Raw genomic sequence first — 27,029 nt, 5'->3', positions numbered from 1 at the left:
TTTTTTGTCAGATCTATAACAAGCTAAATTAATGACTTGCCCAAATTACATATAAACCATATTTCCTGCATTTAATTCACAAAATATTGTTGCATATCCAAAAACAGGCATTACTTTCACTTTCAGCTGCACAAAATCTGCTGAGACTTTATTGGTGAAGTGAAATATACTGAAGTATTTCCCCTGTTCATCTTTGCTGTTTCTGTCATGTTAGCATTAGTATGCATACTGTAGATAAACCAAACCTTTGTGATTTTTGCTGAGAGATGCAAAGTGTGTTATCATATCACTGTCCGTCGGTTTGCCCTGATATCCTGAGGCTATTGATATTTTCTATTCGCTAAACCTACATTTTTACTGTTAGACAATATGTAATATGGTTTATTAAGCTGCTTCCTTGTGGGGATTGTTGGACGGTCCCACAATGTCAACCTGATGTTTGCAAAACCTGATATACTTGTACTTTCTAATAAAAGAAAAGAGTGGAGAAGAACCATAGGCTACTATATATAACCTTTAAGCAAATATATATAATACTACTACTATGCAAACATCTGCATAAGAAAGTATGCAGTGTTTTATTGGTCTGATAACTTTCTAATTCCTCTGCTGTTTTAAAAGGAGATGACAGTAGACCTTCAGTGTCAATCTAAAACTGCTGTATACAGTCATCTTGTTTGAATGTATTTTTGTTGGAAATACATTTTAGACCCTAAAACAGTTGTGAATGCAAAACAGTTTGAACTTAGAAAACCTCTAAAGGTCTGACTGTCAGGTTGCTGTCAAAGGTTTGCTTTTAAAACCACTAATTGTGAGAAACCACTAAACCAAAACTCACAAAACTCCCATAACCACCATTGTGTACACAGAAATGCATGTGGTACTTGTGGACGCCAGATTGCCTTGTACCTTTCCAAGTTACCTTGCAACAGAAAATTTCTGGTTTTGGTAACAGATCCAAAAACCTGTACCTCAACCTCTGCCTTTGCTGCAAACACACACATAGAGCTGTGGGTAAAGTGTGCTTACTGAAGCACATCAACAAATCAAACAAAATTCCCTTAGGCAATTAGGCAGCCCCTCATTGTTTCTCTTGATGCAGCTCTTTTAAGTATATTTAAACACATAGAAGCTTGTAATCTGGTGCCATGTCACTTATTGTAGAGTGATTAGCCCTCTCAATTTTTGATCTGGGCCGTGTGTGTCATCTCACAGCTGGTCACCAGCATGTTGTGTTTTTGATGCTGGTCCCAAGCATGGGTGGCTGCAGTCTGCTTTATTAGCCTAACTAGTTTAACCAGTGAGACTACCATAGTCAACCATCTTCATTGGAATGATGCAGGTCCACCAGCTTGACCTGCACCAAACCTGCACAAACCAGCCTGGACCAGCAAAGAAATTAATGCTGGCCTTTTCAGCAGGGTAGTTATAAGGAGTAATTGAGTGAACCTTCCAAGGTTTCCACAGGGTGAGAAGTAGGGCAGGTTTGTCATGCTTAGTATTCTCAGCGAGACAGACAGCAGACTGAAAGTAAACACATTTATTCAAAGAGATTCTGTCCTAGCAACATTTTTGCCACTTCATTGAAAGAGACAGTCAATGCGAGATAACACTGAAAACGAGATTAGGAAATAGTGCAAGCCAGACTCAAATTTAGTATAGATCTAAAACATAAGTGCAATGTGTTGGAGAACATGCGCTAACTGCTGGGCCATGTCTTCTACATTTTTCCTTTTTAGACTGAAATATGTGCAAGTAGTGGTTTTAGCATTCTGCATGAACACAGCATATGATTTCAAGTTGACAGGGATTACTTCTAATTATCGTGATGATCTTATTAACAAGCATTCAGAACCAGTGGCATTGCTGTTACCAGATTAAGCGGCCGCTCTCACTGAATGTGTTTCTGTGTCCATCTGCGCTGTTCTTCAGTTGTTGTTTTTTTTATGCAAACATGCACTAGACAAATGTTTTTGACTGTTGCACCGCATCTTTTCAGTGTCTCTTGCAGGAGTGCAACATATTTTAGATATGGTGTCAAGTTAAAAGATCTTGAACTCTTAAAAAAACGCATCCTGAATGTGTTTTAAACGGCCCCTAAGAATGTATCTGAAGATTACATTTTTACATACATACCAATTGCCTCCTGCAACATTGTAATGCTGAACAGAATGTCCTACAGGCTAGGACTGTCTAGCATTTGGACTCAAACCCTTTTTCAGCATAATATATGGATTTACAGTTCAATAGATAGAGAACTATCTTATTTTAATGATTCACTGAGGTCTTAAGTTTCCCTGAAGCAAATTTAAACTTGCTCCATGTTGATAAAAGAGGTTAGATTCACATTTGTTGCACGGTTAAACTAATTAGCTAAGATATCCCACTGTGCTTGTTCTTCTAATTTTAGATATTGAAGATCTCAATCCTCCACAGTTTCAAAATCTGCTCTCATTTAGATAATGTCATTTTAATGCGTTTCAATTCACATATACTCAGGAGATACTACCTGTCTTACAGTTTGACCTGCCAGAGTGAAATGCGAAATAAAAATAATTCATTTCACGACTGCTAAAAATAGGCATTACCATGGAAACGTTGTTGCAAATAAAGTTTAGTCTATACAGTCTGCTGTCAAAGAAGAGCGATTGGATTGGAGTTCATCTAAATGTCACGCTGTGAGATATATTTGATCTCTCTTATCCTCATATTTTTCTTCTTCTCACCACAGTGCTGTGACCTCGGTTATCACGCTAGCTTGGCCCGCACATTTAGGACATACCTATCTGCGGAGTATAACCTGGAGACCTCTCGGCATGAAGGTTTGGACATCATTGAGAATGCAGTGGACAACCTGGACCCCCGTAGTGACAAGCACAAGATCATGGACATGTACAATCAGGTCTTCTGCCCGCCCATGCGCTTTGAGTTCCTGCCACACATGGGAGATGAGGTATCAAAGCTTCAACTTACCTGATAATATCTAAAAAGTAAAACAGATCTTAAAGGGACAGTTTACCCAAAAATGGAAGTTCTGTCATCATTTACTCTCCCTCATATTGTTCCAAACCTGTATAACTTTCTCTCTAATGTGGAAAACAAAAGGTTTTGTCAAGGTGAATGGTGACTGAGGCTAACATATTGTCTAACATCTCTTTTTTGTTCCACAGAGAAACTCATGCAGGTTTGGAAAAATATGAGTGATTGAAGACAAAATGTTCCTTTTGGGGTGAACTATCCCTATACGTAAGCACCAAATGAACTGCTGTGTATTTTGTTTCTGTGTTTCTCAGGTGTGTCAGGTGAGCGCCCAGCAACCAGTGCAGACAGAACTTCTGATGCGTTATCATCAGCTGCAGTCCCGTCTTGCCACGCTCAAGATTGAGAACGAGGAGGTGAGAAGCATCTAAGAATATCTAGTCATTGTCCACATTACAGTAATAGTTAACTAGTCTCCATCTCAGTTTATTGCACATTAAAATGGCAAGAACTTTCCAATATCGCAAGCTTTAATCTGATTGGGTGACCCAGGAATTTTCAGGTTTCAGGTGTTTTTATCAGTTCACCTACTGTACAAACAAATAGAAAGGTGCTGCTTTAAACTCCTGAGACCCCTACGTGACTGCTGTGTGCATTTTCCCTTTTTAATTTGTAACTAGTAGCACCTAATAAACAAGAAAAGAAAAAAATCTAGAGCAAATAGTTTTCCTAAAAATGTATGTCCACAGATGTGGACAGTGAGACTTTATTCTGAAATTTTAAATAACACTTTTTTTCATCAAATTGTTTGTTTCCAGGATTGTTGCTTATTCATGTTTTTGAGACGTTACAGACATTACAGCTGATCTTCTGTAAAGCTGAATAAATAATTAATTATAATCTAATCTAATTATTAGCATCATCCAATCACTGCCAACCATGTTAAAATAAAATGTAGCATTATAAAATTCTGAATCTATGTACTGATTACCTCTGTCCCATGTCTGCCAAACACGTTGAGTGGTCCAAACATCATCTGCAGCCTGAAACTGAACTTTTGGTTGGATTTTAGGAGTGAATGCTCTTAGCTGCATAGAAAGATGTAGCTTGCTCCTTTGCTCCCTATTTAGTGAATGACTTAACCTCCAGTGTGCTGTCTGTCTTCACTGGTCTCAGAACAGTTTGAAATGCACATAATTTTCATCCTAACTCCATACAAAGCCTCTGAAAGCAACATTTTTCAGCTTTTGGATGAACCCATTGATTCTCAATGTGAAAATGCAGAGTAAATATATACAGTTGAAGTCAGAAGTTTACATACACTTAGGCTGAAGTCATTAAAACTAATTTTTCAACCACTCCACAGATTTAATATTAGCAAACTGTAATTTTGGCAAGTCGTTTAGGACATCTACTTTGTGCATGACACAAGTCATTTTTCCAACAATTGTTTACAGACAGATTGTTTAACTTTTAATTGACTATATCACAATTCCAGTAGGTCAGAAGTTTACATAGCCTTTAGGCAATTAGCCAATTAGCTTCTGATAGGAGGTGTACTGATTTGGAGGTGTACCTGTGGATGTATTTTAAGGCCTACCTTCAAACTCAGTGCCCCTTTGCTTGACATCATGGGAAAATCAAAAGAAATCAGCCAAGACCTCAGAAAAAAATTGTGGACCTCCACAAGTCTGATTCAACATTGGGAGCAATTTCCAAATGCCTGAAGGTACCACGTTCATCTGTACAAACAATAGTACGCAATTATAAACACCATGGGACCACGCAGCCATCATACCGCTCAGGAAGGAGACGCATTCTGTCTCCTAGAGATGAACGTAGTTTGGTGCGAAAAGTGCAAATCAATCCCAGAACAACAGCAAAGGACATTGTGAAGATGCTGGAGGAAACAGGTAGACAAGTATCTATATCCACAGTAATACAAGTCCTATATCGACGTAACCTGAAAGGCTGCTCAGCAAGGTAGAAGCAACTGCTCCAAAACCGCCATAAAAAAGCCAGACTACAGTTTTCAAGTGCACATGGGGACAAAGATCTTAATTTTTAGAAAAATTTCTTCTGGTCTGATGAAACAAAAATGGATCTTTTGGCCATAATGACCATCGTTATGTTAGGAGGAAAAAGGGTGAGGCTTGCAAGCCAAAGAAATGTGAAGCAAGGGGGTGGCAGCATCATGTTGTGGGGGTGCTTTGCTGCAGGAGGGACTGGTGCACTTCTCAAAATAGATGGCATCATGAGGAAGAGAATTATGTGGATATATTGCAGCGACATCTCAAGACATCAGCCATGAAGTTAAGCTCGGTTGCAATTGGGTCTTCCAAATGGATAATGACCCCAAGCATACCTCCAAAGTTGTGGCAAAATGACTTAAGGACAACAAAGTCAAGGTATTGGAGTGGCCATCACAAAGCAATCTGATTTGCGGGCAGAACTGAAAAAGCGTATGTGAGCAAGGAGACATACAAACCTGACTCAGTTACACCAGTTCTGTCTGGAGGAATGGGACAAAATTCCAGCAACTTATTGTGAGAAGCTTGTGCCCAAAACGTTTGACCCAAGTTAAACTATTTAAAGGCAGTGCTACCAACTACTAACAAATTGTATGTAAACTTCTGACCCACTGGGAATGTGATGAAAGAAATAAAAGCTGAAATAAATCATTCTCTCTACTACTATTCTGACATTTCACATTCTCAGAATAAATTTGTGATCCTAACTGACCTAAGACAGGGAATGTTTTCTACGATTAAATGTCAGGAAATGTGAAAAACTGAGTTTAAATGTATTTGGCTAAGGTGTATGTAAACTTCTGACTTCAACTGTAGGAATGCATTTACTAATGTTAATGAATACAATCATATTGCACAGTGATAACAAAATTAAACATAACAAAATGTATAATAAAATTAAGCTAAATGACCCACAGATTTGTTAGATTTTAAAGTTATTCAAAATAACTAACATGTTTTTTCTACTTTTGATGAAAAGCGGTGCCAGTTTCCACATAAGTGGACATCATGTTTATCAGGGCACTGACATGCAGATTTTTTAAAGCGGCATATCAACCGAAACTAGAGACTCTACTCTTTACAAACAAACAGGTTTCAATTAAAAAACTTTTTCATTTCTTACCAGAGGCACTTTTGTTGACCCTGCATCCGTAGGAGCGCTTCACACAATTTGAAGGCAAAATTGTCTAGAGTCTTGTGAACAGTATTCAGTCTACTTTTATTAATTTAAATTATGAGTTGCATACAGTGAAGCCAAAATACAATGCCCACGCATTGAGGTTTTTGAGGTTTAAGACATTGAACCTTGAATTATGTTTTGATTGAGGCACTTTATAGCAAGTAAACAATAGGTCTTAGAGCACACATGTATATTTAGGGGTGCTTGTTAAGGCAAGTTATGCTATCACATTTCTGAGTTATCTGACCTAAGATTTAAACATGGAGGACAACAAAATGGGACAAAAAATCCAATAGACTTAAATTGGAGGAGGGATCTGATCCATATCAAAGTATTGAGCCATTTTAGAATATCGTAGAGACTTGGGGATGTTTTTTTTTTTTTTTATTTTATTTGGGCCAGTAAGAACCACCTAGCAACATCCTAGCAACTGCATAGCAATGTGTTAAAAATCACTCCAAACACTTTAGCAACCACATAGCAATGCCATTGTAACTACCCACCACCCCAAATCATCAAGGAGGAAAGTTTTGCATGGGTGAATCATCACTCACAGTTTTCTCCGAAATCTTAAAATTTAATTTGCTTCCGATTTTAGATTTAAACCCCCTACCCCCCAAAATCCCCCCCCAAAAAAGTTGGTTTCTTTCCAATCAGATGGCCCATTTCTGCCTAAATTGGCAGTTCTTGGGAAGTATATAATTTCTGCGCCACCAAACGGAATTGCAAAAATAAACATTGTTTTCAAAATAGCTTTCTGAATATACCTCCCATCTTCTGTGGTCAAATAAATTGATAGTCCCGCCCCTAACTCACACCATTTGTCAAGTCAGTGTTATTGTCTCTCTTGAGATGGGTCGCTCAAAACAAACAGGAATTTTTATAGGGCCACAGAGACACAGTGTTTACAGTTTTCAAGAAAATTAACCTATGAATGGTGTATTTGTAGTTTTCCCTGCTGTATTTTAACAACAAAAATGTTACATACTTCAGCTTTAATGCAGATAGTCAGAAGTCTATTCATGCCATAGTTCACTAACAGATTTGTTTTATAATCTCCGATAAGTACAGTATACCGGTCCCATTGGTACTACCAAATGTTTAAGAAAATCTACGACATAATTTACACCTTGGGAGGCTCCACCTGCTCACTGTAAAGATCTATGAGCTTCTCAGGCATGAGTCATAACTCTGCGGAGAGTCCAACTGCCTCTCTCGCATGATTCTTTAGCTCTCAAACAGCCCTTAGCTTTACTCACATAGTTTTTAAGGTACTCCAGAGAATATTTCTGCCTAGCAGTCAAACTCATCCCAATTGCAGGATTTAGTCCATCTACCCTGGGAACTGTTATTGTATTTTTAACATTCTCATCTAATAATGGTGTGTTTCTTTTGGGATGAAACAGTTCTCTTCATGTTTGGTCTTTGGTGAGGGTAATTCTTTGTCTTTGGAGAGCGGAATACAACTCAGACACATTACCAACCATCTAAGTGTATGCAGGTGCTAATGGACTTTATAATAGCTTCTGTCTGTGTGTATTGATGGCTTCATCTCTCCCTTATCACTTTGTATCTCATAACAAGCTAGTAATGGATGATTTTGTGTCATGGAGGGAATGTGCCACATTAATCTGTGAGCTGCACAGCCAGGGCCCAGGGCCAATTTACACACAAGTCCCTGTAGCATATAGACACTACTCATTTTCAGACATTGGCGTGAGTGATTTTTGGACTCAGGGTTGAAAGGAATCCGATCCTGAAGAGATGAGTTGGATTGCTTGCGGGTATAGAGGGTTAGGAAGCTACTGAGCTGCATACGGCATTACCTTACTAAATAAAACTAGCTTAAACCAACCTAAGGTCATCAGCTGGTCTCCCAGCCTAGTCAGTCTGGTTAAGCTGGTCTGTTTGCTGGTTTTAGAAAGGTATCGGTTTCTAGTCAGCTTGTCAAGCTGAGAGACAAGCTGGCTGACTGGCTAACCAGCTAAACACCAATTTTGCCAGGCTGGGAGACCATCAAGACCATTTTAAAACCAGCATGGCCAACTTAAACCAGCTGAGACCAGTAAACGACCTCAGGCTGATTTAAGCTGTTTTATTTTCAGCAGGGTATATGCTCAAAGACCAATTGTGGTTTGGCTTCTGTGATTTATCTTTGAAATGGATAGGGAAGCAAGTTCACATCTCTGAGACTTTCTCAATTGTGAGGTTTTAAAAGCTTTACATGCATAAACATTGTGTGAATTACTCATGTAAACAGAAACCCATTTAAGACTGTGGGCTTAAATATATAAAAATGACACCTATGTGTTGTTGCAGACATTAAGATGATACACTTTTACAGTTGTTCACTCCTTCAGTCTTTTGTGTATACAAATACTTTTATTTAGATGTTTAATACGTTTTTTGATTCTATTATTATTCGTAAACTCATATCATGGGCTTAAGTATATCCAAAAGGCATGTACCTGTTATTGCAAACCTGTTTTTACAAACATTAAGTACCTTTTTTTTTTTTTTTTAATAACTACAGTATACACAGAAGATTTTATTTGGAAGTATTAGAACCATTTTTAGAATCCCAAAATATACTCCAAAGTTCAGTGTTCTAAATTTAATTTACAGTGATGCCAAAAAGTATTTGAACACACCAAAATGTATGAATTTGTTTAAAACCAAAGGCATCTGCAAACAAATGATGCTAGACCTTTCCTTTAACCCAACTTCACTTTTTCTAAGCCATTTTTGCCATGTATGAAGTCAGTTCCCCTCACATTAACTGTGTAAATTCTCCAGTAAGTTTTACAACCAGAAAGTGTCCAAATATTTTTGTCCTCTTTTTGAGAAGTATATCTATTGTTTTATAATTGAAAACTCAGCAATGTCTCAAATGTCCAAAATGTAAAGTTATACTCTTCTTATATAACTTCTATTCCAAAGTTCCTACTGGTCTCTTTTTCAGCTTACTGAGTCCCTGCTATGCTTTAATTAGGTACGCAAAACCCTGGATGCCACCATGCAGACCTTACAAGACATGCTGACAGTGGAGGACTTTGATGTGTCAGATGCCTTCCAGCACAGCCGATCCACTGAGTCCATTAAATCTGTGGCTTCCGAGAGCTACATGAGCAAGTTAAACATTGCGAAGAGGAGAGCCAATCAGCAGGAGACGGAAGTCTTCTACTTTACTGTGAGTGGCCTCATTTCCTCAGGCCACAAGGACTGAGACAGCATGCATATTTGTTCAGTTTTCAGCAATTGCAAAAGTCTCCCAGTCATAAAAACTTGGACATATTAGGGGGTTTTAAAATTGTGATTTCTAGGCCTGGAAAAGTAATGGAAATGTTGGTAGTGAATCTAATTGTTTTTCTAGTTAAGCTATGCTCTAAAAATATTTAATCACCTAAATATTGATCGCAAGCCAAAATTATGTCAGATTTGTGAGTGAATCATTATGTTGAATAGATTCTTTACAGTTTTTTTTTTTTTTTTTTTTATCAGAATGATTATTTTGCAAATGAGTCTGAATCAAAATTATTTAAAAAAAAAATTGGTTTACAGAAATAACAAATAGCTAGAAACACCAGGAAATTAATTGTTCAAAAAGGTGTGACCAAATTAATTTTCTTTTTTTTTTAATATCTAAAATTAGAAGAACAATATTTTTCATTTTCATAAATATCTTACGGTGATGACAAAATAGTGTGGGCACAGCTTTGAAACCGACAAAAGATATACAAAACTCTACCTTAAAATTAACCTACCTCTTCCTTCTGTCGGAACAGAAATTTCGTTTTTAAACATTTATATTTTACGGACAGGGCGGGAATTTTTTCTGAAATCGTTTTGCATTCCCTCAGAATAAATTGACCATGGTTTTACTAAATTAACCATATTCTAACCTTGATATTCATGGTAAAACTATAGTACTAATACAGGAAAACAAAAACTATGGTAATAAAAATCATAATTTTGTGGTTACTTTGGTTTTACTACAAATACCATGGTATCTGTAGTAAAACTATAGTAACCAAAAGATTAACCATGGTTAATCTATAGTAAAAACCATGGTTACTATATGGATACAGTATACTGTATTAAAGCCATTATAAGGTTACATTTGTTAACATTAGTAAATGCATTAGGTGCCGAGTTATCTGAAATTTTCAAGCTTCAACTCGAAAGTAGGGCTGAACAATATATATTTTTGTGATAACTGCATTAAAAAATATCACGATATCCGATTACATCGTCAACCCCTCTGCCGAGGGTTGGTGATTTTTTTTTTTTTTTTTTTTTTTGGCTTTATTGATTTTGCTTTCAAATTTTAATTCATTTATTGAAACATGAAAAACATAAACAAAGACATTTCTAAATTCAAATTGCACTTTAAACTATACTAAAAAGCAATAAAATAACGAAGTGATCAAAAAATCGTATTTAACCACCTCCCCATATCCAAACATTTACCGTCGCCAACGGCTCCATTTGCCATCACACAAGCATCCATCAACACAGATGAAAAATTACTAATAGCCTACAGATTAATGCATCTATTATAAATGTAAAGACAATAATAAACAAAATAAATAAGCCTAATAAATTCCCTTGTGTTCCCAAAATGATGCTGCTAAATGTGTGTTCTTATCGAATGTGTTTGTATTGCGTTTTGGTAATACAGTTAATGCTGCCTAAAGACAATAAAATAAAACTCAATTTTAGGTTCAAGGTGAACGTGTCTTGCATTACTTTATGATTTATTCACTTTCATCTTTGTTTATTTAATACAAAGATATATAGGCTATTACTGAACCTGCAGAGTTGAGTTCACAATGCATGCCAACCGAGTGGAAATAACACGAACTACTCTAACAGCACCTCCTGAGATGATCGGAGATCATTTGCAGCATTCTCACAGATGACATTATTCTTGCAAACAGTTTTCAGACCAATGAAACAGAGAAAAAAGAGTGAAAACTCTTTACATGCGCTTGTTCCACATGACAGGCTCGTGCTGCACGCATCTGAACAAACAGCGAATCAGGTGAAGTTTTTTGCTGTATTGATTTTGCTTTAAAAATTTAATTCATTTATTGAAACACAAAAAACCAAAAAGACATTTCTAAATTCAAATTGCACTTTAAACTAAACAAAAAAAGCAATAAAATAATTAAGTGACAAAAAATCTTATTTAACCACCTCCCTAAATCCAAACATTTACCGTCTTCAACGGCTCCATTTGCATCACGTAGGAATCCACAAAGTATGCCAAGGAAATAAAGCTAATTAAACTCACAGCACCTCCCGATATGATCGGAGATCATTTTCAGCATTCTCATAGACTACATTATTCTTGCAAACAGTTTTAAGAATCAGACGAATGAAACAGAGAAAAAAAAAGTGAAAAATCTTTACATGCACTTGTTCCATGAGATGCCTCTGAACAAACAGCGAATGAGACACAAGCATTGACGGCTTTTCTTTTGTCTGTTCTTAAAAATGTTGTAAAGTGTTTCTTCAAGCGCATGTCTTTTTGAGCACTTCTTGTCATGTGTCACTCTGAGACACGTCGCCCATGTGTTGCGGGTAGATAAGCAAAATTACCCACAATGAAATACAATTGGATGAGGAACTTGCGAACTGCATTCAACCTTGTCGCATTTTGCCGGTGGCGGGTGCTAGTTTCACACCCTGGGCTACTGTTTAATATATTTGCAACTTCCCAGATCTCATGAAAATTCGTACATAATTTACGAGTTGGCTATTTCACATGGTCTCGCATGATGTTGTTCGCATAAACTCATACGACTTCATCACGTGCAAATTTCCGGATGTCAAATGTGAAAGTAAGCGCGAGTTCCGGGCATGAGGAGTTAAGGACATACTTATTAATATTTATGCCCTTACCCAAACCCCTTATCTAAACTTAACCAACCAGTTTTGTGTGTAAACATGATAGGAAGTTGTTGTGTGTGACGGAAGCAAGTAATTGTCACGTATTAAATGGTAATGATGTCCAGCTACGTCATTGGCTGTAGTGAAAGTCGTAGGAATTCAAACGAGTGCAGTCGCACAATATCATGCGAATTAGCCAAATTTAGAAAAGTCATACGAATCCTGATGATTTCGCCGTGAGAGTGTGTTGCATTTCCTGAAATTGTCGATCATTATCTGTTTGCAATCGGCATCGGGATCTTTGTAAGACATCGTCGATATCCGATTACATCATCCTATTGCCCAGCCCTACTCGAAAGGGGCCTCAGTCAACCACAGGTGATGCATGGAACAACTCCAAACAACTGTTCAAATTTCTTCTGAATGGTTTATATAGAATTTTCAGTAATTTGTTTTCTCATCAGATTGACATGTTGTTTGTTAGTCAGGTTGATAACCTTAAAAACTTTAAACTTTATTCGCATACCAGCAGCATCCCTGGAGTTAACCAGCAAGTTGATGCACTTCTCTTCCCAACACGGTGTCACTCCTTTTTGATCGTCCTCAAGTCTTTTCTAAATGGAACTAGCCATAGGCACCGAGAAGTTCTGTTCTACGTATAGATTTACTGATCAACACCATTAATCTGTCATGCTTTCTCATCTACCGGACTCTCTACCCTCGCTGTATTGGCTGCTTGAATTTAACACACACACTTCCTTTTATTCCGCTCTTCATCTCTTTCCATCGTTTGGTTTTTTCCACCATTTCTCTGTTGCTTATTTGCGTTATTGAGATAACTTTTTAGTTTTCCTTTCCTCATTTTATAATCCGCCAAATTATGCTTGGTCAACAGTCTCAGTTAAATAATGAAATATGTATTTTGACTTCACATTAGGTAGCAATAACAATGAACAAAAAGTTTAGTTTTTTTACAGAATTTATTAGTCTTTGTTAATGTTAGTTAATAGAAATAACATTTTTCATTGCTAGTTTATGTTAGTTCATAGTGCATTAATGTTAACTAATACAACTTTTGATTTTAAAAATAATTTGTTGAAATTAACATCAACAAAGATTGCTAAATGCTGTACTAAGTTTTATTCATTGTTGGTTCATGTTAACTAATGTTGTTAACAAATGTAACCTTTTTTTAAAGTGTTACCACAATATTTCTTTACTAAAACCATAGTTAAACTATGGTATTTGCATAGTAAAACCATGATAGTTTTCATTTCCCTGTATTATCACTATGCTTTCACTGCGAATATCATGGTTAAAATATGGTTACGGTAGTAACACCATGGTAAATGTATTGCGAGGGAACGCAAAACTTATTGCAAGGGAACGCAAAGCTATTGTGAGGGAATGCAAAACTTATTGCTAGGGCATGCAGAACTATTTCAGAAACAAATTCCCACCCTGTCCTCCATAATATTTCTGTTTTTCTTAAATTTAATATGTATTTTAAATCAAGTATTTAGTTCTGGTCTGAGAACAGGTGGTTTTAAGGCTAGAGAGTCATAATGTAAGGTCATAATTACTATTAAATAAAGAGAAAATAAAACAAAATTGTACATTTGTGTTAAGAACACTAAAGTGATTATCTCTAGCTAATGTCAAAGTGGAAATTGTACTTTTTTCAAAACGAATTGAAGGTAGAATAGTGGGGCATGTTTTGTCCCATATTTCAAGATTTATTCAATACCATGTAACTTTTTTTTTAAGATACCTGTGAGGTTGCAGTCCTCAGGATCTCTGAATTATCAGTAGATCTTTTAATACCTGGTTCTCATCATTGGGCTTCCTTTGTACACTGATATGAAAGACTTCTCAGCCTGTCCTATCTATCTGTCCAAACTCAGTCATCACCCACGAAATGGCAAAACATTGGTGACAAGGCCCATGCCTCGCCAATAAGACGGAAATTAAATCCTCCTATTGGAACAGATTGAATTTACGCCGTGCAAAGTACATCAAAATCTGTTCTTTGTTCCCCATAGCAGACATCACTCCCCTGTTTTAGTCACATCCTATTAAAATCATTAGCTCACTGACGCCTTCATTTGTGTCCACAGAAATTCAAGGAGTACCTGAATGGCAGTAACCTCATCATTAAGCTGCAGGCCAAGCATGACCTGCTGAAGCAGACTCTGGGGGAAGGTGAGCTGTCTGTTTATTAATAAGTTTCCCTCTGCGCTCTGGAAATGCGATGCATCAGCATTGCCAGCGTCTAGTATAAAACTATCTAATTGCAGCTTTGGTCACTGTGGGATACAAATGTTCAAACTGTAGCTTTATAGTCAGCCCGAAAGAGTTGCTATCTAATAAACGGTGCTAAAGAGGACAAACTGGACAAGACATATTTTAGGAGTGGCGATTGTTTTGCCATACTGCCAGAGTAAATACCAGTGCCAATTGGAGACCTCAATATCGAAAGGGAAATTAAAGTTTAAAAAAATATTTTGGCTGCTATTAATCTATTGATGGGTCATAGAGCTACAGTATTAAGGGCATTTTAAAGGAGTATTCCAGGTTAGTTAGAACCTAATGTCTATGGATCGTATCTATGGTGATGTTTGGGATTATCACAGACAATATATTTGATTCATTCCTCTGTTAAAAAACAAAAACAAAAATGAATAGGGAACATGCTTATAGTATACACTCACTGACCACTTTATTAGGAACAACTGTACACTTACTTATTCATGTGATTATCTAGTCAGCCAATCGTGTGGCAGCAGTGCAATGCATAAAATCACGCAGATACGGGTCAGGAGCTTCATTTAATGTTCACATCAACCATCAGAATGGGTAAAAAATTGGCATGATTGTTGGTGCCAGATGGGCTGGTTTGAGTATTTCTGTAACTGCTGATCTCCTGGGATTTTTATGCACAACAGTCTATAGAGTTTACTCAGAATGGTGCCAAAAACAAAAAACGTCCTGTGAGCAGCAGTTCTGCAGACGGAAATGCCTTGTTGATGAGAGAGGTCAACAGAGAATGGCCAGACTGGTTCAAGCTGACAGAAAGGCTACAGTAATTCAGATAACCACTCTATAAATTGTAGTGAGCAGAATAGCATCTCAGAATGCACAACATGTTGAACCTTGAGGCGAATAGGCTACAACAGCAGAAGACCATGTCGGAAACTTTATTAAGACCTAGTGTTCCTAATAAAGTGTTCAGAAAGTGTATATGGTAACACTTTACAATTATGTTCTATTCATTAACATTAGTTAATGCATTAAGTATCATGAAGTACAGTAACAATGAACAATGACTTTTTTCTGAATTAATATTTGTTGTTTACTGTGCATGTTTACTGTAACAGGGTAAAGGGGAAGGAAGAGGCGAGAACCGGCTTGACAATATAAATAATAAATTAATGATAAATTAAAACATAAAAACAAAACATAAACACATACAGGGCAGCTGCCTGTAGCTCTCTCTGTCCCGAACTCTCCCTTTATCCCTCTCGTCGGCTTGATTAGCCTGATTAGGGGCCGGACGTGAGTCATCACGACCCGGCCCGGCCCGGCCCTCCTCCTTCCACACTCCTCCCTCCTTTTCATTCTGGCATGACGTACACCCCCCACCCCCCTTCTGGCCATGCCTGCCGGCAGGTCTTCCTGGGAAGGAGACAAGGGGAGGGAAAAACAAAACAAAAAAAGAGAGGGAAAGGCCAACACAGAGGGACCGCTCCAGGTGGTCGGCAGTGAGCCCCTCCCCGCTCGCGGATGTCGGTCTTCTCTTTGACCCCGCCGCATTTTAGCAGCCGGTAGGGGTCTCCTCTGCCCTTGGCAGCGGCCCTCCTCCCCTCGCGGTCGGCAGTCATTCCTCAGCTTTCAGGCGGCCGGGCTCCTCCGTCCCCCAGCGGATGGCCGCGGCTGCTCCTTTTGGGGTGGATGGTAGTGGTGAGGACTCCACTACGGCGCATCCCTCCTCCTTCCCGGGTTTCAGCACCAATGTAACAGGGTAAAGGGGAAAGGAAGAGGCGAGAAACGGACGAAGCATCAAAGTAATATTTAATTAACCAAAAAGACACAAACGCATACAGGGCAGCTGCCTGTAGCTCCCTCTCTCCTGAACTGCCGCCTCCAGCGGCCTTTATCCCTCTCTTTGGCTTGATTAGCCTGATTAGTGTCAGGCGTGCGTCATCACGGCCTGGCCCCGTCCTCCTCCTTGCCACATTTACTTATAAAAATACTATTGTTCATCTTAGTTCATAATGCATTAACTAATGTTAACGTATACTACCTTTAAAGTAAAACATTTATTAGTATATGTATAAATTAACATAAAAAAAGTATTAAGTGCTGTAAAGGTATTGTTCATTGTCACAGTTTTTAACTTGTTTCATGTCCAATTAAAAAAGTAAACCCAGTTACTTTTGTTTTGAATGTGCATAAGGATGTAAGGAAGGAACTTGGAAGAGATGTGATGTGATGTAACTATCCGCCAAGCATGGGATAAGTTTGGAATAGCATACTACCATTTCTGCAGTATACTGTATACATTAGATAAGGCAGAAATAGTAAGAGCTCAAATATTAAACATTTTAACCAAAAAAAATCAGCTGAATGCTTCGACAAAAATAGAAGCTTCATATTTCTGCTTTTGAACCTTCTGGTACTCTTGCCCCATAGACTTCTATTGTAAATGCAGTACAGTACACACGTTTTCCTTTGTTTAAACAAACTGAGATACAAGTCGAAATAATTGTCTGTTGTAATGTAAGACACAGAAGTGGCCCATAGACATTAACCTATAATATTAATTTCAGTGTTGACCATGTTTTTGTCAAATCATTATAGAGACGCTGCTTTCATGGCCACATCTCCCATAAGGCCTCTTGTCACTACGGGTACAGGCGGTACATGCCCAATCAATCAGCTAGTGGCACCAGAGGGGGTATTTCAGCAGCTGCCTGTACGGTAGCTCATAATCTAATGACAGCACGCTGCGTGATGCCCCAGCTGAGTCCAGACATCCACATTCATGATCCCTGACCAGTCTGTGTTCTCAATTACACTTCACCTCATTGGCTGGGTTAATACCAGATATGCACTACTAGCCATTTGGACTCTTAAAGGGACAGTTCACCCAAAAAGGCAGAATGTCAGCTATATTCACCATTCGTTGCATTGTATGGAAAAAAAGATGCAATGAAAGTGAATGGTGACTGAGGCTAACAATCTGCCTAACATCTTTTGTGGTCCATGGAAGAAAGAAAGTCATACAGGTTTGGACAATATGAGGGAGAGCAAATGATCACATAATGTAAATTTTTGGTTGAACTGTCCCTTTGAGAGAGCCAAGGTGTGTGTGTGCTTGGTCACATTTGGTTGCTCATGTTTTTTAATTATTCACCTAATTGATCCTAGATCCATTAGACCAATTAGCTAGGCACATCTAATTCTATCCATTGTTTTTAACAAGGTTTGCCATGGTGTGAGCCACCTGGCTTAAATGCATACACTTATGGACATTTACATTGATAATGTAGTGCAATAAACTCCAGGCATCTGCATAATCAAGGTTGAAAACACTGTTGGAAAAAAAAAAAACAGCTTAAACCAGCCTAAGCTAATTAGTTGGTCTCCCATTCTGGTCAGGCTGATCTGTTTGCTGGGGTATTTTTCAGCTGGTCGGGTTGGGAGACTAGCTAGATCATCTTAAACCAGCTAAAACCAGAAAACCAGCTTAATCTGGTATAAACGTTTTTTTTTATATATCAGGGAACCAGATGCTCCCAAAACACTGACTTCTATCTAGAAATTGAAAGTAAGCCTTGGAAAGGATTCTGAATTTTTTTTTTAACCCCTCATCTGGCAGGACAAAAGTCTTTTGTTTTTGGAATGATTTTGGAGGGCATTGCAAAGACACACTGGAAGCACTCCATTTGATATGCAGATTTCATGAAATGAAATTATTTGAGGGCCCACTTCACATCTCTGAAGTAGCCATGTAGAAACATTAGTGGTTCCATGTCATTGCATGGTGATTCAGAATTGGAAGAAGAACTCAATCTGCATTATGTGTAGATATGAGCACGTGCCCTTGAGAGGTGTAATTTTGGGGTGCTTGGACAGGATGGCCAAGTGCAGTAATCATAAAGTCAGGGATTTTAACCTTAACCCTAAGTATTAAACTTCAAGGCATAACTTCTGCTGCATTTGTGTTACATGATTGAAACCTCAAATTGTGCGGCTTGTTGAGGAGAGGTGTGTAATTACTTTTCTAAATGGCTCCCATAATGAGGGACCCAAGCCATGTGGGGGTGGGCACTTTTGACTTAGGCCAGTTAACAACCACCCAGAAAACCCTAGCAATCGCTCAGAACACCTTAGCAACCGCATGGCAATGCTCTGGCAACCAACCATATACAACACCTTAGCATGGTGGTGGCAAGTTTTGCACAAACAAGTACCACCCACATTTTTTAAAGAAAAATTCAAACATCTATTTGATATTGAAAATTGAAATTGGCATTTCGGAATTTTGGTAGTTAATTTTGTTTTTTGCATTGCCCAGTCTCATTATCTGCATTTTTGTGTGTGTTTTGGTTTGAGGGTGTGTATATTCATTCATATCCATTGTTTACATTGTGGCGATACCAAGGAACTCTTTTCAGTGCACTAGACATTGGGACAAAGAGCTTAGTGAGCCGTCATAGACATTGCTCAGTGTCACCAGTGTGAAACGAATCCCTCCGTGCACACCCACTCTCACACACCCTTATACAAGCACACACACACTCACTCATTTAGGCCCCTTTAGTTCCCTTCTCTGTCAGCTGTCTGACACCCCACAGGGCCTTTTCCGAGGTTTCTACGGTGACCAGTGCTCCTCTTTGTCCCAAGCACAGTATTGCTGCCCACCCATTCATCTCCCTTCAGTAATGCTGGCCACTCTCACTATAGCACTCAGTACGGTTTGACTGAGCTTTAGAACAGAGTGCATGAGATCATAGTAATAACGACATATCTGACTCCTCCCTTTTTTCTCTTTCATTTTCAGGAGAAAGAGCCGAATGTGGAACTACAAGGTAAGAGAGTTCAGATGATGATTAAATTTCCCCTTTTCATGAAAACCAGAAAGATATTACTCTTAGCTTGCTTTAACCATGATGAATCAAAAATGTTGGGTCAGGGTTATGGCTCAAGTCAAAGGTCAAAAGCTGATACACAATAGCAAAAATGGCTTTTTTTTATCTAAAAATTTCGCTAAGACCATATGAAATCAAAATAGAACATTTTGTGGATTTTAGTCCATGTGTATTAGCTTTGAGGCCAGATATACTTGCGTAACGAAACAGCTATATATATTTTAGCAGATAAAAGCGTTTAAAATGTGCTGTCTTTCTCTTTTTCTTGGGAAAATTGACCAAAAATATTGAAGACTCCTCTTGCACTCAGGGGCATATAAAAATGTTGTCCAATAAAATGCTCTCTAGAAAGAGAACGTCCCTTTCCCTTATTAAGAATTCTACCCGCCTTTGAAATCATGGGTTTTGGCTGTGACGTAAACTGAAAGCTATTGGCTTTTTTTTTTTTTTAAAAAGGCACAAGCCCTTTGATATGTCCTGCTTGTCATATGTTACTGTTTCAATAGGAAACATGTCAGGAAAGAATACACATCAAGCTATTTCATGCAGTCTTTAAAGAAAATGTTGCATTTTCTGTCCCAATTATACTGTACCTCTCATGCATATCCATTAAAAAAATAAGATAAAAATTCAGTGGATAGCATGTGATAGATTGCAATTGTAAAAGCAGGTAACATTTGTGTAATTTTTAGGCTTAAATGTAATCATTATTTGTCCATTTACTGCAAAAAACCAATAACAAGCCAGGGTAAAAGCAGGAGAGTACAAATAAAACTTTTTGGCAGCCGACAGAGATATTATGCAGCGGTCAAAGGTGGATTTGTCCTCAAGCTATCACTGGCAAGGGCTAAACTCATGCTGGGTGTCCAGAGTGTCCTCAGACAGTCAGAATGCTGAGATCAGAGCCTGCCTGATAAACAGATGCAGACCTTCATCTTTATATGTGAACCTGTAACAACCTTACAGTTGGATGACACCAATCAATGTTACAATATTCGTATGCCCTTTACTTAAAATATATGAGGCTAGAAACATACTTTACGGAAGTATGCAAACACAGATGCAAATTCTTGGCAAATATAATTTAGGCTTAAACAATAGTGTAAAGTGGTTATTTATTTGCTCCACATATTTGATGCACACATATTGTAATTCTTGGCTCAGGATTGTTGTATTTGTATATGCACAGATATGGCATTTAATTCCACTGAAAACATCCAAGCGGCTCCTCCATCTCAGTAAATGATAAATCTCACAGCAAATATAAACAACAGCTTACAACCAAAGTGCAGAGTCATGTCATATTTGACTTTGATTGCATTTACCGGTCCGTCAAAACAGCAATTATGTTCCATAGCTAAATGTTTGAATAAGGGGCCTGTTCGGCATCCTTTAGGGAATAAAACACTCCCTGCAGTTGTTATCGGTTAATTTGAGGTCAAAAGCATTAAGATGCAATTCCGATCTTTTTAAACATAACAATTAATGCCTGTTGCATATATAAACCCCTTATAATTGGCTGTTTCCTCTGCTGAGACATAAGTTAGTAAGCCTTAATAGCAAGATTGTCTAGATATCTTAATGAAATACAGGTTTGGAATGTATAGATTTAAGGTCTATGGTATAATACTATGTCATATCACGGGGTGTTGTGTGTGTATTTGTGTTCCTCCTAACCATCTTCATTCCTCAGACCCCCAACCCTTCCCCCGAAACCACAGAAATTGCGGAAACCAAGGCCTCGCTCCATCTATACCCATAAGCTGTTTAATGGCAATATGGAGAGTTTCATTAAGGTACCCACTGACCGTGGCACTAATTGTGCCCCCTAGTGGGCTGGAGGGATGGCTGTCACACGTTCTGTCTATCTTTTCTGGCCACTTACTCATTTGCTCATACCCTCTGTTTGCTCCTGTAAATTTCACCTCGTCTTTCGCCAGATGGCAATGATGCAGATAATAAGGGTGGCAAAAGTGGTAAATAGAATTGAACAGGGACCATTAGTTTTTAAGGAACTGCCGTAAGTTGAAATGATTTATGCAATTAAGTGGTCGATTACCACTTAAATTTTCAGACCATCTAACATAAAAAAAACATCAATAGAGCGCAACAGTAGAGTTCTGGAATTAAAAATCCCTTTCATTGTCTCCATAAAGAGACATATAAACTTTTCAAGACTACTTTTCAATACTAGAAGCTCTGAGATTGTTTAGTGTTTATATGCGTCTGTAGAGGCTACAAGTCAGAGTTTATTTATTTTTTAAATATGTGGTATTTGTACTATATTTAATACATCAGGCTTTAATGGCCATTATCCTTCTGAGACCCAGCAATACATTTTTGCATAGGACTTTTTTTATTTAAGTTTCTTATAGCCCACACATGCAACAGTAGTAAATATTGGGGTATCTTAAGAGGACTCCCTGGGCTTTTCAGAGATACCAAATTTTTGGGAGTTTGGCCATGACAACTTTCTCTCCTTCGTGTATAGAAATGTATGACATTACAATTAAGCACATCAAATCAAATATGAATACATTATTATAATTTTTTTCAAAAACAATTATTATCATATGCCTTTATGCACCAAACACTATATTTATGTTTTAAAAAGTGATACTTTTTACATATCCGGGTTGGAGAGCGGAAGTAGACGCATAGCAAGGTAAACTTGAATGGTGGTGAATGGGAGACAACAGCAAATTTAATTTTTGCTTACCTATTTGCTCCAACAGCAAAAGAAAAAATTTATTATGCTTTCACAGCTTTGCAAAAGATAGAAATGTAGAGTGCTGGATAACAGCAGTAAGAAGAGAGAAATAGGCCAAATTTTATGTCACTCCCTTAACAGCTGTGTTAGAAGCCTCATTGCAGCTATGGTAACTGATTTTTTTTAAACTTATTCCAGGGTAATATTATGCAAAGTACAATTTTTAAAATTGGAAATATAAAAAAGTTTGATACATTTACGTTTAAGATGGAAACGCATCATGACAGGTCTGTGAAAAGGGTCAATGAGATCTTTACAATGACAGAGCAAGTCGCATATATGAAAATAAATATAAATATCAGTTCCAACTTTAAATCTATAAAATCTATAAAAAATATATGTCAGTATTTTCAAAGCTATGTGTTTTTTTGTTTAGTTTTTTTTTTGGTGGGCTTAAATGGAATGGAATGATGATTGAGAGATATACCTCAAAAGCTTGTTGCATCATATTTGATACATGCATTGCAACTTTATTTTTTTTAATTATATTTGACATTTTAACCAAGTACAAGTTGATTCAACAAATACTAATTTTGAAAAATCAGTAACAATATACTGTAGACGTTATAGTTACTTTTACTTTATCAAAATAAGAAAAAATTGTACAGAAAAAAGACATATGCATTAAAGAATGAAGGCAGTCATTTTGGAAATGATATATCAAGGTCTTCTATTTTCAGAAGAGCACCAAAACTTTCATCAAGAGGCAGTAGACCTCAAGTACATTGCATACAACTGGATTTTCAGCAAAGTATTCATCATGCTAATGATGTAGAGCAAGTCTTAAACAGTAAACCCCCTCCTCTGGCAAAATGTACAAGACCATGTAAATAATAAATAAGATATGCTAAATGTCAAAAATATAAAAACAGCAGTACATTCTGGCCTCATTTGGCAATACGTCATATACTGGTGCGTGATTAATGGCTATAAATGTTTTTATTAATAATATGAAACCGTATTCTGCATTATTTTGATACAAAAATACGTTTGCCCTTATGACAATGGAATTACTTAACTGTTTTTTAGCCTATATTTGTGATAAACTCGCATCACATAAGCCAGTGTCTGTCTCTATGTGAAACTGCACTTGTCACAAACACATGAAGAATCATCTACCAGATATCATGTTGAACTCGTAACAATGGACACATCGTGACGGATGAACAGAGGCAGAGCTATATGGCTTTATAATAGATTCGTGAGTGCACAGGACACGTTTTGGGCGTGCACACACATTCTATGAGCAAGAGCAGGAATATTTCATAGAACCGCATATATTTGAAAGCGCGTGTTCAGTTTTGTGATCGAAGGAAATCAGTGTGCGAGCGAGAGATTCGCACTCGCGGAACCGGTTACATGGATGTGCTCTCGCATGATATGCATTCGTTCACAACATTTAATAGTATTATAAAGCTATAAAGCTCTATTAAGCTAGACTATGATCCATTAAGCTATTAATTTAATTTAATTATCTAGACCAGGGGTCAGCAACCTTTTTGACATGGAGTGCCATTTTTTATTTTACTGGTCAATAAAAGTTTGGAAAATGACAAATAATTGTTTTTACCATCATGGCATTAAAAAACTTGTCCGAAGATAAATATTTTTTTAATATATTATGTTTTTAAGACAATGTTCCCAAAAATGGAATCACAATTATAATTTGCAAGATAGGATTTATGCCTTATGTAATCCCATTAAATGGCTTTACATATATAAATTCATAAATACATCATATTAACCGTCCTGCCATTTACACATGAGTTTTTCAGCGAAATGTTCTGTGGATGAGATTATGGGTTTTCGGTCACCCATTTAGTCATGCTGTCATGCAACTTTTGGCCATGTGTAGTGTTTTCACACACAGGATCAAAGATTTAGTCACTGAGTTAAAGATTTGATTATTGGCTGAATGTAATAAACATATGAATCCCTGAGAGAGGTGACCTCGCTACTAAATCGGTTGTGACAATGTGATATACAGTAGGCCAAAGTAGATATTGGGCCTAATCTATAAATTAAGAATGTGGATATAGCCTAAACATAAAATCAGACAACCCAAACAAGACCAACACTGACTGATATACAAAGCACAAAAACAAAAATACCTGTACGGTCCAGAAATGAGACATGTAACGTGTGTTTTATGAGGATGATATGAAGTAGACTGTTTTAAATGTTTAGCTTCACCCTGCAGCTGAACAGCTCTGATAATAATAGCCTAATAGCCATAGTGATTTTGCTTCTTTTCATATCAAACGCCATTATCATGTCGAATTAACGTTTATGTTTTGGAACATTACCTAATTAAATGTATACTTAAATTTTGGATACTGAGCAGCTCATGATATCCAGGCACGTGTATAACTGGCCTTTAACTAAGTTTATTACGTGTCATTTGGGCGCTTCATCATTAAAATGTATCATCAACCACCGCGCCTCCCCTGACAAGCTCTGGCGCCCCCCTGGGGAGGCACGCCTCCCAGTTTGAAAACCGTGGATGTTAAAGGCTTTAGAAAATCATGTATCAATATGATATGCATGGCTTTATAGGGTTAATAGCCAAATTAGCAGTGTATAACTACACTACCCATAATACCTGGAAAGAGATCCACTAATAGAAAAGTTGCTATTGTCATCTAAGCGAAATTTGTGGCTAATGCTTAGCAGTGACCACCATCTACCATGAAGTCTATAGCTGAGTATTGTTTACTACAAATATATTGTTTTTATACTTCTAATCCATGACTATAAGTCATGACTGCCTTTTTTCATTTGATTACATCATTTGCAATACTTCATGGGATAAGTTGTTCTTTCCTTCTAAAAATATTTTTTTTTAACTACTTTCAAATACTTTTTTTCTTCCGATCAAAATTTGTACAGTTGTGATTTCTCTCAAAGCTGGTTGGTTTGGTTCATGGCTTAAAACAATGTATTGAAGACATGTTTTAAAGCCCTATGGAGAAAATGAATGGGAAAAATACTTTTGGAACCAAGGCTGGTGAAAAAGTGGGACTGTCACTGTTGCGCTCTGTAGCAGAGAAAAATGAACGAAAGGAAATCTGTAACAAGGGGTTAAAATGTGCAAGGAGGAGGTGGGAACTAGCTGAACAGTCAAAATAATGTTTAATGAAAACTTAAAAAGACACAAACAAATACACACACAGCAGCTGCGTGTGGCTCTCTCTCTCCTGAACTGCCACATCCGGCTCAGCCTTATCCCTCTCCTTGGCTGATTAGCCCGATTGGGGGCCAGCTGTGCGCACTCACGGCCCAGCCCTGCCCTCCTCCTTACGCCTCCCTTTACTGCATCTCAAGCCATTCCAGCATCCTCCCTAATGCTACCTTACTCAGTCACCACGGCAACATTGTCATCTCCATGGCGATTCTGTCGTCCCTCCCTCTCTAACATTAATTCTCTCACCTCTTTCACTCCTCTTGCTGTCCTAGGGGAAGACGGAATGCTCGTACCCGCAATCAGGTACTTTACAATAGGGACAAGCATGAACTGCCTCTTTCCCTAAGCACTACACAAATTCTAACATGCTTTATGTAGTGACCTTGTATAAGTTTCAGCACTTTTTCAGCATTTATAGTCTTACTAGTAACCTTGGCTGAAGCTTTAATCATTTTTCATATTGTAATATACTCTTTAGGACATACATGCTTAATGCTTTGCTTTATTCTTTACTAAAACTACAAAAAATGTTTATTGAACTTAAGTTTTGTGGATATATTCTTTGTTTTGAATGCATTTAGGAAAGGTTTTTTTTTTGTTGTTGTTTTTTCCAGTTAATTAAAGGTGCACTAAGTCTTACACCTAAAGTAATGAATGGTACTTTTGACAAATACTTTTAATATGATGTAAACTTAAATTGATGCATGACTGCAGTGCACCTTTCACAGTGATGATATTCACACGTTTCATACTGTACATTAGATACCTCTTTAAATTTTAGGAACTGCTCATAAACAGTTGCCATCTTTTAATGCTTGTTGTCTTTCAGGATTCAGGTCAACCCATTCCTCTGGTTGTGGAGAGCTGTATTCGATACATAAATCTATATGGTAAGCGGTTCACGGAAAGGTCACTAATTGATTTAAGCTAAACATGCTGACTCAGTAGCTTCTGGAAACCATTAGCAAGCTCTCCGAAAGCAACACAAGCTCTTACATTCAGAGAACACACTGAACCAGAGAGAGACACAGATGCTAATCTGAATAAGGACTCATCTGTTGTAAGTTTTAGTGGTCCTGTGACACTTTCCAAATAGTTCCTTATAAAGTTCATCTGTCAGGGTAAAGCTGAAGTCAGTGAATTTAGTGAATGACATCAGTTTGGCTGCTAAATATGCTGTGGATTTATGATATTGTTCATGACCTACTAGTTTTAAGACTATAGATTTTTATGGATGTCAAGGCAGAAAACAATAATGCTGTAACCGCTTAATTCTCTGTACTGGCACAATGATTGCTTACAGGGTTCAACTTAATCTACCCGATAAGTATAGCATTCACATTATTGCTTTGAGATCACAGGTGTTTGCTTGCCTTTCCCCAGGATCTAATGAAATCTAAGAAAATGATTGGAACCCCTTTAACAAAACCCATATGTCCCAAAATAACAGGCTGCTTCTGCTCAGAAAGAGAGAGAGAAAAAAACATGTTTTTCCTCCTCTGTGCATCTCGTTTTCAGATTGCCTGAAAGTCATGCTGCTGAGATAATGCAATATCATGCCTTGACAAGTTTGGGCCTTATGTTTTTTTTTTATTTTCCTGTGTCAGGGCTGCAGCAACAAGGCATATTCCGAGTTCCTGGATCTCAGGTGGAAGTCAATGATATTAAGAATTCATTTGAGAGAGGTTAGTCCACTACATATGAGCTCTAATTATTTTTCAATGCTTTGTTTTGGTACTTTGGTACTACAAGCTGTGAATTTGTATCTTCTGAACGTCACTGAATTTGAATTCACCATGAACTGATTCACGTCATATGAAACTAGGTAGTGGATTGA

The 27,029-nt window shown here is 37.6% G+C and overlaps 1 protein-coding gene across 2 annotated transcripts in view; it reads left to right on the top strand.

Moving 5' to 3' along the window:
• Nucleotides 1-27,029, top strand: part of LOC127446553 (SLIT-ROBO Rho GTPase-activating protein 3) — a 137,700-nt gene that overhangs the window by 82,498 nt on the left and 28,173 nt on the right. The window contains exons 7-14 of one of the 2 annotated variants that reach the window (XM_051707551.1): nt 2,732-2,953; nt 3,294-3,395; nt 9,182-9,379; nt 14,202-14,286; nt 19,151-19,178; nt 25,465-25,495; nt 26,022-26,082; nt 26,800-26,877. In XM_051707551.1, the coding sequence (XP_051563511.1) occupies nt 2,732-2,953; nt 3,294-3,395; nt 9,182-9,379; nt 14,202-14,286; nt 19,151-19,178; nt 25,465-25,495; nt 26,022-26,082; nt 26,800-26,877 (805 nt within the window). Of the gene's footprint in view, nt 1-2,731; nt 2,954-3,293; nt 3,396-9,181; nt 9,380-14,201; nt 14,287-19,150; nt 19,179-20,931; nt 21,035-25,464; nt 25,496-26,021; nt 26,083-26,799; nt 26,878-27,029 lie in introns of both variants that reach the window. The other variant, XM_051707550.1, reaches the window with a different exon arrangement.

Source organism: Myxocyprinus asiaticus, chromosome 9 (assembly GCF_019703515.2).
Source record: "Myxocyprinus asiaticus isolate MX2 ecotype Aquarium Trade chromosome 9, UBuf_Myxa_2, whole genome shotgun sequence".
NCBI classification, from domain to species: Eukaryota; Metazoa; Chordata; class Actinopteri; order Cypriniformes; family Catostomidae; genus Myxocyprinus; species Myxocyprinus asiaticus.
This window is presented reverse-complemented; position numbering and strand designations above follow the sequence as displayed.